Raw genomic sequence first — 16,962 nt, forward strand, 5'->3', positions numbered from 1 at the left:
CTTCCAAAGAACAGTCCACCTTTAGCTTAGCCCAAGAAATCTGACTCCCACATAGCACATCCTTACAAATGCCACTCATCAAAATGGTGTAAGATTCCCTGTAAATGGAACCAAGCAATTATAGACAGAGAACTCAAAAGAGAATTTGCATAGAAAAGCAGATTTCTGAAATGAAATAATCAATTATTGGAGATGTTACCTTCTGTAGTTCAGAAAAGACATTCTTTTGTTTTACAGTAGGCAATGATACTCAAAGGCTGTTCATTACAGCCAGTCAAAGTAAATACAAGCCACTGCTAAATGAGTTTAGGCTTCTGAATGGAACAAAATAATCTCAACTGGCTGCTATAATTATTACTCAGCATTTACATAGGGTTGTGCATAAATATCATTCATAAAAATTTTTGATTGCAAATTTGAAAAGTATCTGGAAGCTTTTTCAAACTCTAGGAACAACAATGCAGAAAAAAGAGTGAAGAGTACAGGATCTTGAACATTCATCAGTTTGCATGAAATATTACTTTAGTTAGCTGAAAGGAGTTACAAAAGTAGTTGATCTCAGTGTGGATTTTGCTTGAGTGGGAAAAGAGAAAAAGCCATCAAAAAATAGTGAAAGTGCTTGGAAAAATTTCAAAGTAAAGAAAGTTCAAATAGTATTTACATGTACTCAGCCAGAGATCTGCTAAAAAAACTATCTTTGGACAAATTGCTCTCCCATTGGAAGACCTACTTATTGTTCTTTCTGTAAAGGGAAAAGTCAAAGCTGATAAACATATAGAAGGCTGTTAGGAAGATAATCTTTTGCACAGGTACTTAAACTGACCTTCCATATAACACAGGCTGAAAGATGCCATCTACGAAATCCTGCCTCAATCCCTCAACTTTTGGTTAAAATGGGTATCTAGGTTAGGCCTAAAAACATCAAAGTAAACTGCCATACTCCCAAGAATTTATTCCAACGTCTTAATACTTTCATTGCTAAAACAGTGCTTTATTTGTCATCTGAATGCATCTAGCTTCAGCTTGCAATTTATTTATGCTAGATTAAACAGCCATCTCTCAGGGATTTTTTTTACTCCTGGCCCTTAAAAGGTTACTATTCTACTGATCTTGGGTGAATTACATACCACAGGTTTTCATACCATGCAGATTCTAGCCCTCAGGTCATTCTCATTCATATTTTCCTCAAAATGCAGTCACTTTCTCAATAGTCTTGAAATAGTCTTAAAATTCAGTCATAAGAACCAAGCATAATGCAGCAATGGATGTACTAAGATCACATCCACAGACAGTAATGTTGGCTCCTCTTCCATTTCCCTACTGAATAACAAGGGATCATAGAGCCTGCAGTTACACTTGCAGCTACATATACAAGTGTATTTTCAATTGTGCATTAATTACAGGCTGTAAGAACAGATATTTTAAATACTGTACTTAGGAAAACTGCAGGCCTCAAGCAGTCCCAAATAATCTTTACCAGGAGTCAGTCTGGAATAAGAACAACCAAAAGCTGCAGCTTACCACTTCTTGCACAGCTGTCATTGTAAGTAGTGCATGGTCACTCTCCAATAAATACTGAAGTACATTTCTCAACTCACCTATGCCACAGGTGAAGCAAATCCCTGTGTTTTTTCATATTTTAATAGGCTGTATGACACAATAATAGTCAGAACTATCCTGAGTCCCCCATTTTCCTCCAGCTGCAGGGGGACATGCTCTGGGCTGACAAACAACACTGCTAGCAACAAGGATCATCTCCACTAATTTAAAGGGTCTGTACATGTAGAAGACTGCTGAAGAGAGAAATGCCTCCTTTGAAGGAGGACTTCATGAAACCTTGCTTTAATAAAAAAAATAAAATAAACAATACAATAAAAACAGACATGATAGAATAATAGTATCCCTGTGGGATTACACTTTCTTGTGTGATACACTGAAGAAAAACCAACCAAACAAAAAAAATCCTTCTTTTCATTATTAATTCATTTGATTGCAGCAGAAGTCATGCTAAGCAAGATAAAACAAAACAAATGAAACAACAGCAAATCAATATATTAACACATTTTTAATCCCTTGAGTAAACATCTAAATGTGGAGCAACATTAGGGAAGTCTGTCTTTCAACTTGTTTGGCAAAGTTGCTAAACATGAAGTTCATTCCACTCCTCTTTTGGTAGATAAGGCTAAGTACCTACCCTATGCCAACTGTACCACTCTTGCAGGCACTGGAAAGACATGAACACATCTGAAGGTGATTTATTCCATCCTAGTTGAATAAATAGGCATGCACAATACAATGAATAACAATAACTAATCTGAATATCTAAGCAGCTAGCTTACAAAATACCTTTTCTCTCTCCATTGATTACAATCCTGTGTTTTATTATGGCTTCAGGCACTGCAGAGGTGAGAGCTTTGAAAAACAGTTTTCCACCCTGAGCTGGGTTACTGATACTGCAAACCAAAGTCTACAAAAGGTTGGAGCAATTTTAAGTACTTGTGCTTGGTATGAATGTACATACTCAACAATGGAGTGAATGCATGATCTTACACGTGTCTCAAGAAAACTACACCTAAATATGAGTCTGCTGACTCGGGGGAGCTAAACCTAGGCCTCTGTGTCCTGCTGGCTTAGCTGAAGATGCTGAGAATGAGGCAGAGTAAAGACTTCATCCTGAAAACACATCTGCATCACACAGTACAGTAAGTCCATGTGATGCTACTTCAGGCTCCACAGGGCTCTAGTTACATAAGGCCAGTGGTACAGTCGAGTAAAAGCCTCCCCACCTCGGCAGCTCCACCTCCCACGCGAGCACTGCGCCAGCCCACCCACACTGCTGGCACTGCACGTCTGCAGCGCCAGCGCCTGCAGCTCCTGTCTCTCACCCCCACCTCGCGTGCCTCAGCCAACTGCAGCCTCAGATAACTGTGCTAACAATTCAACAAAATTGGTACATCCGTCCCAATGCTTCAGCTTTTGACAGATTTTCAGTTCACTGAAGGTTAATACTCATCTTTGTGCTTCCTTTCATTTGTCCAAGCAAGCAGTGAAGACTGAGCTACTACAACTCTCCAAAAATCTACCACAGAAGAAATGTATGAATACATTTCCTCTGGGACTTGTATTATCTCACAGTTAGAAAGTGTTCAGAGTTGAAGTTATTTTCTGTAACTGAAAAAAAAGGTGGGCACAGATACCACATTCATCACAAAATTCATCACAAAGCAGGTGTCTCTCTCTGAGGAAAAAAAAATGTTTGAGGAAAATGCCATTAGTCTGAAAGCCAGATGGTAAAACATCCAGAATAGAGAGCTGGCATGGGCTATAAAGAGCACTAGCCTATAGAATGCTACGGGAGTAAGGAAAGATCCTGGCAACAGTGAGAAGGCAGCAGGCAAGATAAATGTAACTGATGTTCACAGGGTGATCTAAACAGAGTCGTTTTCATCTAAGGAAATGTGCCTTAGAAAGGTGTACTTTCAAAAAGAATATTGGAGTTTATGGAACTCATCTATCAGAAGTCCGGTAAATGGCACTAAATATCACCTACATGATGCACAGCAGGGTTTTGTTGTTTTTTGGTTTTTTTTTCCCTGAAGTCCTTTCCTGCATGTATTTTGTCCAAGTACTGGTCCAAATGAACACTCTTTCATGCAAAGCACACACAGGAACATCTTGTGATTTTTCTTTACAGAGAACAGAAAATACATGTTCTCCCTCTAAGAAGGTGCATCAGCTGGGATTAGGAGATCATGAAAGAAGAGGCAGCATCACACCTGTAAGGTGAAGCATGCCAATCTGTACTGTTGTACTATTTCACTAAATGGAAAGATAAAATAGTGAAGGGAATGATTCAGGATCTTGCTCATACATTAAAAGAGAAAGGCATCATTCTGTGCCAACAGTCTGATAATTAAGAAAGTGGTAAACTTTGCTGTAGTCCAGGAAAAACTCATTCATTCACACAACTTTGTCTGCAATTTTTCAACATTAATGAACATAAAACATTCAGGGAGTTTGGTATCAGTATCAGAGACAGACAGACATGCTTTCCAATCCTCATACCTTCAATTATTCTTATTTTTATATAAACTTTAGTCAAAAGATAATCAACCCATGTAGGAAGTTTCTTTTAACTGTATGATATTTATTTTTCTTACTTTACCACAATATTTCCCAAAGTCTTTGCCTTCATTGGTTTCTTATTTTCATCCAGAATCATGACTGTAAAAAAATAATATAGGAAGGAAACTCAAGTTTAGTAGTGTATTTTTAGGTGAAGGTAAATGTCTTTCTTTATGGATATCAACTTATGTCACACTTCAGAATGGCAATACACCAAGCAACAGAAGGAATTAAGTAATTTGGGCGTGCGAAACTGGATAATCTTATGACTTTATTAACATTCAGCCTTAAGTACAAAAAATCTTAAATAATACTTGTGCTTTGGAAGCAGAAATAGCACAAAGTCCCAAAAGGGAAAAACAGAACTAAAAAGTAAAAGGAGCTTTCATACTGGAAAATCTGAACTTCTACACAGCAAAGAACCATTAAGATATGTGACAAATATAAATTAAAAATATGTGGGTGACATGAGCAAGACATAACAACCAAGATGACTGAAGCCTAACCCAGTTCACGTGAGAAATACTATTAGCAGTAAATAAGTACATCTGGTTTTCAAAGGCTCTCAGGAATCTCAGAAAAATGCCCTTCAGCTAACAAAGTTCCTTGTATTTTAGCATAAAGAGATCAAGTAATTCTTGAAGTACCCAAAGCTGCACAGCAGGGTAATGCTCAAAGTACAGGATAGAATCCAGACTTCCCAAATGAAGCCTTTTCCCTGGATGGAGGGCTTCAGGGAAAGCATCCATATCCTGATATGGAGTAAATCATCTGAAATAGCCTCTTTTGTGCAGTTATCTGGGAAATGAAGCTACTAAAACCATCCATTCCATCTCAAGGTGCGGGCATAAGAAAGGAATGACAGATACCACCTTGGCCTATGATAATGAAATTACATAAGGTGAAGCAACTAAACCATAGAAAAGCAGGGAGGGAATATTCTGACAGACTGGACTAATAAGAATTACATGCTTTTTGAAGCCTGCCCAAGCAATGAAAGAATATTCAGTTGTATCTAAATCTCTACAAATAATCTTACATTCTGGATTACAAAGTTCCAGAGGAAATGGGGAAAAGTGGATAACAGACTTCTGACAAAAACTCTGCTACAACCTATATGAGTAATATCATATCCTATCTCTCCAAAGAGCACCAACATCTGTAATTTATTCCTTCTGGCTGAGCTATTCCTTCGAAGATGATGGTAATTTTAAAGTAACTGAAGAGCCTGCTGGAAGCAATGGCTCCACACACAGACACAAGCAAGTACACAAGGCCAGTTTTACACAGACCACTTGTGTAGCTGTCAGTGTTTTCTCTCCTATTTTTATGATGCTAAGTAAAATCTAATCAGTTTACTGTAACTGTTTCATCAAAGTGCAAATCCCAGTATATATCCTTGCAAGCTCCATCAATGTAGAAAAACTTGGGGAAGTGACATACTATGCTGCTCACTCCTGAATTACTGAAGAACTGACTTGTTTTTTCAAAATGTGGGACCTGCTTCAGTCTGAAAATGCACTGCAATTACCTGCAAAGGTTCAAGCAGATCAAGGGAAAAGCACAGTATAATGTCTGATTAAAGGCAACAGAAATTAATATTTTATCTTGACTCACTTTTAAATGCAATTTGTGCCACTACACTTTGATATCATAACTTTTATTCCCTTTATCCCTAAAAATCACCAACAAATCAGTTTCTTTTTAGCAACATGTAACAGGAAAGAATTTTTACATGTTAAAAAAAAAAAGTAGATCTTGCAACTTCCTAATATTGCAGCATGTCTTTACCAGCCATTTAGAGTTGCATATATAAACTAAAACCACTTTTAACTGGCATAAGGATTTCCTCTAATAAGTAGAGTAACAGCACCAAAGAGAAGTGGATGACAGCAAGACAGAAGCCAAAATAGAGTAATTTTTAAAAATCACTAGTTTGTGAATAGCTGCATTACAGGACATATTTGGTCAAAGACTGAAAGAAGTAAAATTATTCTGCAAATCTTTAGTGAATTTCAGTGCTCAGTTTTTGTTTCCTTTATATGGTATGCTAAACACATTTCCATCATTCTCTTTGAAGAAAATTTTTACTTACACTAGTCCCAATGTTCCAAAATATTCACCAGAAATTTTTATATTTTTGGTAGTCATATTTCTTCTTAGTTCTGACTATCATCTGATAACATGTGTGATGCATTTACATTCTTTCACTCTTTCCTACTTACTAGAACTCTGGAGAAACTTCATGGCCTTGTTTTTAAGCTATTGCTCATCTTCACGCCATAACTGTAAGTGCAGAAACCAAGAGCTGCTAAAAATATTTGAGTTTTTTTAATGTTCACCACCATTTTCATGTATTATAAGAAAATAACATCTTAGATCTTTCTGACCAATGATGTGAGAACTTTTTCTGAACCACTTGATCTTTAATGCAATTATTTTTTAGATTTCAAGAAACTCTTTAAAATTGTGTTAAAATCAGGGTTCCCAGGCATTAAAATGCATTCTTAATCCTGTAGATGCACCCCTACATGCAAATACCTTCCAGACAATGAGTTCTCATCTTTTTTGTGCTGGTCCGTATCCTACCATTTCTCCTGGCTGGAAATAAAAATGCTGAAAGACAGTTTCCTTAACAACTCAAGTTGTGCAGAAGTGCAGAAATGCATATAGAAGTACAGATGAGCAATGTGCCAAAGTATATGCCAGCCTTTTCACAGAATAAAGGCAGAAGTAGTTGATCAATTTTCTTGAAGATGACTCTGAATTTTTTATTCAGAATCACATTCTACAACACACAAGAAAGCAGGGAGGAGGAAAATATCTTAATAATACTGTAATTTTCTTTTACTACAAGATATGACAATCAAGGAGCACTTACTCAGGAATATAAGCAATGTCCTTTCTTAGTAACATTTTTAGCACAGCCTTACCATTATATCCTGGCACTGGTTTTCCTGCCTGTCCAGGTGGAGGTGTTGTAGAGTTCCCCAAACCAATGCAGGAAGCTGTAATTGCAGAACCAGATTCTGTTAAGAGAACACACATACCGTCAGTTAAGGCTGGGTTTAGTTCCATTCAGTATTTACTAGTTCTAAGTTTTTTGATGTTCAGCACATTTAATTTTTTTTAAAAAATTCCTAGACAAACAACAGAAGATTTAGAATTCACAGAATCATAGAATATGCTGAGTTGGAAGGGACTCCTAGATATCACTGAAGTCCAACTCCTGGTCCTGCACAGGACACCCCCAGGAATCAAAACATGTGCCTGAGAGCCTTGTCCAAACACTTCTTGAACTCTGCCACGGTGCTGTGATCACTGCCCTGGGGAGCCTGTTCCAATGCCCAACCACCCTCTGGGTGAAGAGCCTTCTCCTAATATCCCATCTAAACCTCCCTTGCCTCAGCTTCATGACATTCCCTTGAATTCTGTCACTGGTCACAAGAGGGAAGAGATTGGTACCTAGCCCTCCACTTCCTCTTGTGAGGAAGTCAAAGGCCACAGTGACATCTCACTTCAGTCACCTCCAGGCTGAGCAGACCAAGGGACCTCAGCTGCTCCTCATACAGCTCCCCCTCAAGGCCATTCACCATCTTTGTAGCCCTTTTTGGGACACTTTCCAATAGCTTTATGATTTTTATATTATGGCACTCAAACCTGCCCCCAGCAGTCAAGGTGAGGCTGCCCCAGTGCAGAGCAGAGCAGGACAATCCCCTCCCTTGCCCAGCTGGTGATGCTGGGCCTGATGTACCCCAGGACAGGGTTGGCTCCTCTGGCTATCAGGGCACTGCTGACCTATGTTCAACTTGCCATTGACCAGGACCCCCAGGTCTCTTTCCATGGCACAGCTTTCCAGCCTCTTATTCCCCAGCCTGTACACCTAGGGTTGCCCCATCCCAGGTGCAGAATCCAGCACTTGTCTTTGTTTAACTTTCTTGTCTCATTTCTCCTTACTCTGACAACCTCTCTATAAAATCATTCCAATTGGCCTGATCCGGCTTCAATCTCCTGTGTATTTCCTAGTCACACTTAAGTAATGACAGGAGTTCTTAATTCATCCACATAGATCTCTTCCCCCTTTGCCTGATTTCTCACCCATGAGGATGCATCATTCTTGAGTCTGGAGGAAGTGATTCTTGAATATCAACCAACTCCCTTGGAACCCTCATCACTGCAGGATGTGTTCCTACAGGATTCTTTCAAGAAGACCTTTCGAAGTTGAAGTTAGATCTCCTGAAGTCCATGATTACAGTCCTGCTGTTTTGTTTCCTCATTGCCCACTACTGAATTCCACAACAGTCATTACATCCAAGGCTGCCCTCAACTTTCACATCTTCGACAAGGCATGCATTACCTGTTTGTTAGTATAAGGCTGAGGAGCACACCACACCTCAAGGGATCCTCCACTACTTGTGCCAGAAATTTGTCACCAATGCTTTCCAGTAATGCTGGCACCTTCCTAATCATCCCCACAGTTAAGTAGCTGAAATCCTTCCCTCCTCACCTTTCCCTCTTTTCACGTAACATTTTTATACTACCAGAGTTGTTATCACAGAAGAAGAATAAATACTATCAAGAGATATAGAAGAGAGTCTAAGACTGAAAAAATCCCAGTTGCTCTTCACTCTTCCCCTCTAAAGAAACAATCTACAGAAATTACTTTGAAATGCTGCTGTAACTCTGAGCCACAGAAAACAAAGTGTAGCAGAAACACAGGATGAGACTTTACTTTAAAAACATGACTATATCATTTTGATGATGTCTCAGGTCACTTGGCCTGGAATGCATAGTCCATGCCACCTAGCAAACAAAGTAGGTTTGTCTCCAGCTGTATATGTATATCTAATCAGTATGTTCAAAACTATTTTCAGTATGCTTGCACCAGGATATTAAAGTAATTTTTGCTGTGAATTTTTTCAACCTCCATAGCATTCATCTTCCACTTCAAAAGTTATGTGACTATTCAAGTGCTTAAAGAAGGAAAAACAAAAACAAACTTACAGACTCTTGTACTGTTTTTACAGTAGGTGTTAGTAAGTAACTGAAAGCTTAGCATTTACAGCACAGCTGAACTAGGGCCTAAATACAACTGTGCGACACAGAATAAAAATTATCAACCCTCCATGCTGAAAAAGACAGGCTAAAAAGTTGGCTTTGTTGTTTCCTAATCTTTCCCCATTCCATTCTCTACTCCAGCTCGTGCAAATTCCCTGCACAGTCATGGGGGAATATTTTCTTCTAACACACAAAACACCCAGGCTACAGTTATAGTGCTGACACAATATCAAAATAATCTACCATACCCCACCTGTGATCACACTGAGAAGTTGTAGAAAAACAAAACATTTTCAACAGTATTTTCTGTGCAGGATGTATACTGAAGAATTTTCCTCTTTTACTTGGAACAGAAGGAACAGTGAAGTGGAAAAGACAGTAGAACCAAGAGTTTCCTTTTTGACTGTGAAAGGAGAAGAAGTGGAAGCACGGTGTACATGTTGCTTTACATACTGCACAGCAAGAGCTACAAAACAAACTGCAGCAGTTCCCTATCACCAAAACACAGGAATTAGGTTTGCTACTGAGACAGGGAACACAGCACCACTGTAAGCCTGATGTACCAGTAACATTGGTGTGGACTGGGAATTGACAAGCATTTCTCATCAAGAGTCTCAGTCCAAAGACCCTGAGGGGAGTGGAAGAATTACTGAAAATTCGTTTGGGTTTGCCTGACTCTCTAGTACACTGCTAATGAAATCAACAGAAACTTGAAAGAAAACTTCATTGTACTAACTTGTCTGGTTTCTTACATGCTTTTTGGACAACAGTGACTAAGCCTGAATGAAAGTCCATTTATTCTGGAGAATCACAAGTTCTAAAACTTTGTGAAAAGGCCTTTAAAACTGTTGCTCTTTCTTCTATTGTCTTTTCAATTACCAATGGATATATAATTTTCATATTTACCCAGTGCTCTAATCTCTAAGCCATACATTCAGTTCCCACAGGGCAGTAAGACTTTTTATATACATGGAAAAAAATATGGGGTTTTTGGTACTTGGATCAGATAATAATTAAGAGAGGGAATCCCAAAAGCATCTGCTCTTTAGATTAGGTTAGCTGTTCCTGAATGATAAAGATTCCCCTTCAATACAGAATCACAAAAGGAGTACTGTCAGAGGACAGCATGAACCTTTGCTTTGCACATTTCTTGGGAAATCAACATTTATCTTTCAAAGAGGATGCTGGATTGAAATATCAATTTCCCAAACCTATTAGGAAACAACAGTCTCTTTCTAGGACAGTTTTTTCTATCACCAAGAAAACAGTCTGAGTTTAAAGGAGAATTCAATTCAAAATCCTCCTGAAAAGAAATCATCACTGTTCAGAAGAACACAGGATTTTAAGTGTTATTTAAAAGAGATACTTTCCTTAACAATTATGTGTAATACAAATACTGTGTGGCTCTTTATTACAGGTTTCCAATAAATAAAGTTGCTTATGAATCTTTGGTTTCAATTAAGGTTGGTTTCTTTACAATTCAATTCAGGATCTATGTTCAGGTTACAAAATTCAAGTCTGAAAAGTTGAAACAGTAACAGTCTGAAGATGGATAACACTTGTCAAGTGTGCATTGTATTCCACGTATCCCTTAAGTCAAGTTTCTGCATATACGAACAGATGTCTCTTACCTGACACTCATTTGTTTAGAGTTGAAGATTCTCTGAAATTAATGCATAGCACCTAGACAGATTTCCAATGCTGAAGATTTTAGGAACTTCCATATTTTTAATGCAAGGAACAGAACAGTAGGTTTGTCTTACAGTCTCTTTTGCCAACATTTTGCACATTAACTGTCCACTCACTAAGCTACCAAGTTAGCTTCCCCTCCAGCTGTGAAAGGCTTTTCAGGGGCAACCAGATCATAAAACCAATTTCCTTTCTGTGTAACACTTGAAGATGCTACAATGAAACAGCTATTTAGAAGAGCAATGTTTTATACTGGGAGAACAATATTTCACAACTAGTCTGGTAAAGGTATTCAACATCTGCTCTGAGTTATAATGAAAACAATATGGTGTACCTCTGAGAATAATGAAAAGCACTTTATTGAGACAAAAAAGAGAGAGTTACTGGGAGACGGCCTTAAAATCAAAGCTGTTCAAGTGCCCCAACCCCCTCCTTATGCTTCTTCTTTTCAGAATAAGGGCTAATGTAAAGAAATAGTCCTCAATAATCACAGATGTGACCTTCTTTGTCTTGTCCCACTCTACCAGTAAGTGAGTGATATTATTATAAAGCTATTTCAATATTATTTAAATATCCAGTATAAACTGGACAGCTAATGAGTAGTCTGATACAGGAACTTCTTTGCATTTGCACCTTGGAAAACAATTCTTATGCCAAAGAAGGTGCTTCTGATCCAGAAGCAAAAAGTGCACCCTCCTACAAGTAGCTAGGATGCATAAAGTCTGTGACTTTATTAATCAGAAATCTTCCACCCACCCACGTGCCTGATTTGCAGAAGCTGCGTTCTGCCAAATTATGCAGAGCAACAGCTAGTAGGCTTTGTGCTCAAAACTCTTTTTCTCATTCACAGTCAACAGTCAAGTTCAATCAAAATAAACAGTTTTGAAATAACTCAGGACTTTCAAGATGAAAATCTACCACTTACTTACTCTGTGCCACTCATATTCCTGATACACTATAATTTCTGTACCACGTCTCATATTTCTCAACATAGTAGACTGCCATGCTGCTGAAGTATTGGCTTTTTTGGTAGGAAATACCTAGGCAAAATACACTGCATTTTGGAATGAATATTTGAGCTTGGGCTGGGCTAAGTTAGTAATGTAAAGTTGTCTGCTTTGAATTTCTCAGAATGCAATGGAGAGCCACAAAAAGCATACAAAAGAGGTAGGAAGTTTTTATGTAGCAGGAGAAGGAAAGAAGAAAAAGGAGCAACTGTCATACATTAACATATTAATGAATGCAATAAATATAATACACAAAATTCTTACTGTGGCTATGGTGTTTTGAGCTATTCTTCTGGCGAGACTGTCACTTTTGTTGTGGGGAATTAAAGGAATTACTACGGCAGCAGACTGCACTGATAAAATGGAAAGGAGAGTCAGTGAAGCAGGAAAGCTTAGGCAGCAACTCATTGCAAATCCACTCACACTACAAGAATGTACCTCTGAAGAGACTCCCTCCATATGCTCCCTGCACACAGTGGTCATTTTCATTATGCCAGAAAGGGTGAATGAAGAATTCAATAAAGTTACAGCAAAATGCCTTCTAGTAAGGCAACAACTATTGGGCATTCTGGAACAGAAAACCACAGTACCTGATGAATTACAGGACACAAAATCTGCATCACAGTATACCATACTGCTTCTTTAAAATAAAACTGAATCTAATACGTCACAGAAATAGTATGCACTCCCAGTGTCCTGAAGAATCAGGGGCCAGATCATCAAGTATTCACACAGACCTCAGTTCCTTCATCCTTTAACATACAACTGCACAGAGCAAAGAAGTCAGTTTCCGTCAGTCCTTTATCACTAAAAGCCAAGCAAGCTTCTAACTGCAGCAGCAGAAAGCTGCCTCAATCACAGCTTAGATTTAGCACTGTTAACCCTGACAAATTGTGTCTAGATAGTCATGCTGCAGGTTGGTAGCCCAAGCACCAGCTCAGTCTTATGCTTACTGATACTGGAAGAAAATTTCTGATAATTGCTTTAGCCTCTGTACAGTACAACTCAGCCATGCCTTCAGCAAGGCCTCAGAAGTATCTGGTGTAAATTGTGTAATTTTGGCAAGCTGCCTTCTTTGTTGCTTCCCTGGAAGAGATCTACACCAGGATGGCACATGACATGCTATATTATTAATGTGTAAAAAGACTAAGCACACATGGCTGATGCTGGGTATTAAAGTACAAACAATCTGATGCTCATTATCCATCAACACTAAAACAAGGACATGACACCTGGCCACTATTATCCCAGAGCACCAAAGGGCACAGATAAGGACAGTTTGGATAATCCCAATACAATATGATGCTTGATGCTGCTACAAAAATCCACAGCACTTCTCCACCCACATTGTTAGTATATATAGCTATGCTATGATTTTTACCACATTCTAAGAGTAAAAGCTAGTGAAAACTATTTTCAGAGCTATGATAATTATACTCTGAACCTTCCCATCCATTTTACTCACTTCTTCTTAATTTTATTTAAGCTTGTCATCAAATGAAGTAAAATTTAATGAAAGAGCTTACATTTACTGAAATTCTATCTAGCAATATATTTAGCATGGTACTACAGCAACTTTTAACAAAAAGCTGAGAGGAACCACAAGAAGACAGCAAGGACTGAAGAATCTGAAGAACTGTAAATTCTGAAGGATACTCTGATTCAGTTTTATCAAGTGTCAGAAAGAAGTATGAAATTAAATCCAGTTCACACATAATACACCATTAGATTAGATTAAAGACAGTCTGTCATCCTAAATGATAAAAGGTTTTGCTGGCTCGTAGCGAAACTTCAAAAACTTTTTCATGTATTGTTTAGTATTTTACTTCACTCCTTGCTTCTGAGGACTATGACATGCAGCAAAAAAATTCTTAAACACTCACTGTAATTATAATTTATTTTTTCTCCATCTGGCTGCACTCTTAATTATTCCTCTTGTGAATTAAGCACATGCAGCATCAACACAATAAATATCAGATGTGTAGAGAGTAACAAAATCTGGTAAGTGAGGAGGAGGGGTCTACTTTAGCAAAAACCTCCAGAAGTATCAGCTTTAAGGTGAGCTATGCAAGTTTGGTGATTTGTAATCAAGGTTTTCACACTTGTCTTGTAAGGAGTTGAAAAACTCCTTGTAAACTTAAATAAAGCTAGGGTAAAGAATAAGCAGTAAATAACTGGAAAGATTTTCAGTCAAGACTTTCTTGCTCTAATGTTATTTAGAGAGACTCTCACATCTAAAGCATGACCTTGTCCATCAGGCTGCTTACAATTTAGGTAACATTCATTTGGCAGAAGATCAGAAGAATTTGTTATCTTGAACTGGCTTCAAAATATGTTTTTTCATCCCACTAGCACTCTATAAAACAGAACATAAAACCTCTACAAGTTAACTGTAAGCCTCATGGAAAAACAACAGTGTTTTTCACCTATTCTTCACACCCAAGTAAAATTAAATTTTACCTTTCTCACTTGGTAAAATTGTACACAGAACCTTATAAAAGCTCTTCTTAACTGTCTAACTTCTCTACTCAGAAACTGCAAAGAAGGAACTGTAAAGCAGAAACTTCATTCAAAAAACATGGAAAAGAGATATAAATAGAAAATGAAGCAATAATTTTTTAAAGTGTGACTAAGATTCATGGACTTATGAGAAAAAAAAAGTGACAAAGTGAGCTAAAAGTTTTGAAAATCTGAAGTTCCATTTCTCAAAACAGAAATCCATTTTATTTCTAAAGTTATGTATTTTCTGAAAGTGCCTGCATTTTCATGCTTATTCTTAGAATTGAAGGTCAGAAGAGAAACCAGCATTTTTTAAAATGTTTTCTAAATGCTTTAAAGCACGTGGAGTCATAACTTACCATGAACATAATTTACCAAGCACCTATTACCATGAACATCTATCACACTTGTGAAGGGCAAATACTTCCAATATAACAGTTCTATTCCTGTATTCAATTCACTTGTTTGAAAAAAAAATCAATGCCCAAATCCATTAAAATTCATCCAAGGCTCACTTTCACAATTATCCAATCACAGAATATACTTACAAACTGTGGGGGTTGGTATTATACAAATACACAAGGTCTCTGAAGATTTCAAAGCACATTTAAATGAAATCTCAAAAATACATATACAAAATATAACTGCAAGGAAGGTCCAACTAGTTTAGTTAAGGGTTTGTGGGCCATGACAAATATTAAAACCAAAGCAGAAAATAATTGGTTATCACTAACTTGGCAAGCCAGTAATAAAGCACCAGAAGTTTATGTATTCATTTTGTAAGTACACTAGGTCCTTTGCCTCCAAATATTATATATGCTATTATAACATACATCTTATAAATTGCCTGTAGCAAAATGACAGCCAAGCCTAGAGAATGGAAAGCTTTTTGGTTGTATTTGCAAGATGTCAGATGACATGTTTAAAAATGCATTAAGTCAGGCAATGCATCAAATTATATTTTCAGACAAAATAAATTTCAAATTATTTTCATCCTACTGTGACATCATATCTGATATATGATGAAATACTAAGAGATAAATGGAAAATTTAAAAGTAATTACACATCTCAGTGCTGTTTGCTGTTTAATTGTTTTGAGGAATCTTAATACATTGCATGCATAGTAACACTGACAAGATGGAAAAGACAGGTAAAATTACTACTGTGCAATTCAAGTATCTTTATCAGGATCTAATATCTTAGATACATTCTCTTCCTACCCTCACTTTGAGCAACAGAAAAAAGCAGTTGCCATATGACAAGAAAGAGATCAACAAGCTGTAAAATCTTCACACTCATACAAACTGGAGGCACTGTAATAGCTCATCTCCTTCAGAGAAATGAGACTGCACTATTCTATTTTAACATATCCATTCCTAAACATGTCCCCTCATCTTCTTCATTTGCCTAAATGCAACCCAAATATTCAGTGCACACGGCTCAACTTCATAACTTAAGACTGCTTTACAGTTCTTTTATTTTCAATCATCTAAACTACATCAATGAAATTTTAAGGATGAAAACATTTACACTTCATCCATATTAATTTTGTCCCTGACTGCATGTGGAAAGACAATCAGAAAAGATTAAGATTAATAAGCACTGAGAAACTGAAGCCAAATGGGAACAGAAAAGCTTAATACACACTTTTCATCAATTCTGAGTTGGAAAATGTCAGCACAAATGAGGCAGACTAGCAGTGGCACAGCTAATAATGAATTTGTATCAACACAGGAGGAGCTGACCTGTGGGGAAAACCCAGAGTATAGCCACGAGGAAAAGAGAACCTTCACAGAAATGTGAAGTACAGAGATGCATGCTTTTTGTTTTTTTAACTAGAAGGATGTAGTACATTTACTGACTTAACCATGTTCCAATTGCAATAAATTCCACAAATAAAATAAAAAAAACTTTTTTTATCAAGCCACAACACTCCAGGTCTAGAATCTGGGTACACTTCCCAAAACACACTGAACAACTGAAAGCCATGTGAAATGCACATTTGAAACAACGCTCAAATGAAAAATATTTTTGGAGAAAAGACAATTTGTGAAATATGAAAGACACTGAACAGCATTGAATGCCACAATAAACCTATGAAGCTGTAATGATTCATGCAAAACAAAACCACCCTAGAGAATATGCATATAATCCAGACATACCTTCTTTGATGTTCAAGAATGGGAAAACCACACAGAACTGAAAGGTCAGTCTCTGCTTTGGCAATGCCTACGGCCACTAAAAAAACCTTTTCCTCTCTCTCCCTCAATAAGGGCAACCAAAAATCTGTTTGAATTGGGTGTTGTAAGATGACACTGAAGGAATGATGAGATACTGCTACTCAGGATACACAGTCCACGTGCAATTACTAAACAGCAAACAATGGCTGAAACAATCTATATTTTTCATACCCTTAAAGAACAGAATGCAAGTCTCCAGGGGGAGACATGAAAAATGTCACGAATGCCTGTTATGAATTCAGTTATCCAGTAAATAATGATCAGGGGACTCAATAAATCGGGGCTGCAGAGCAGCAGAACTTTCTGCCAAGTAGTTCCCACTTCTGTAGAACTGTTTGCAGGT

General features: G+C 37.5%; 1 protein-coding gene across 1 annotated transcript in view; it reads right to left on the reverse strand.

Moving 5' to 3' along the window:
- ACSS3 (acyl-CoA synthetase short chain family member 3) overlaps positions 1–16,962 on the reverse strand; it is a 58,224-nt gene that overhangs the window by 10,198 nt on the left and 31,064 nt on the right. Inside the window, exons 9-10 of the mRNA XM_058805528.1 lie at positions 7,059–7,154; positions 4,161–4,224 (exon numbers count right to left, since the gene is read on the reverse strand). Of these exons, the coding sequence (XP_058661511.1) occupies positions 4,161–4,224; positions 7,059–7,154 (160 nt within the window). The remainder of the gene's footprint in view (positions 1–4,160; positions 4,225–7,058; positions 7,155–16,962) is intronic.

Source organism: Ammospiza caudacuta, chromosome 5 (genome assembly GCF_027887145.1).
Source record: "Ammospiza caudacuta isolate bAmmCau1 chromosome 5, bAmmCau1.pri, whole genome shotgun sequence".
Taxonomy (NCBI): domain Eukaryota; kingdom Metazoa; phylum Chordata; class Aves; order Passeriformes; family Passerellidae; genus Ammospiza; species Ammospiza caudacuta.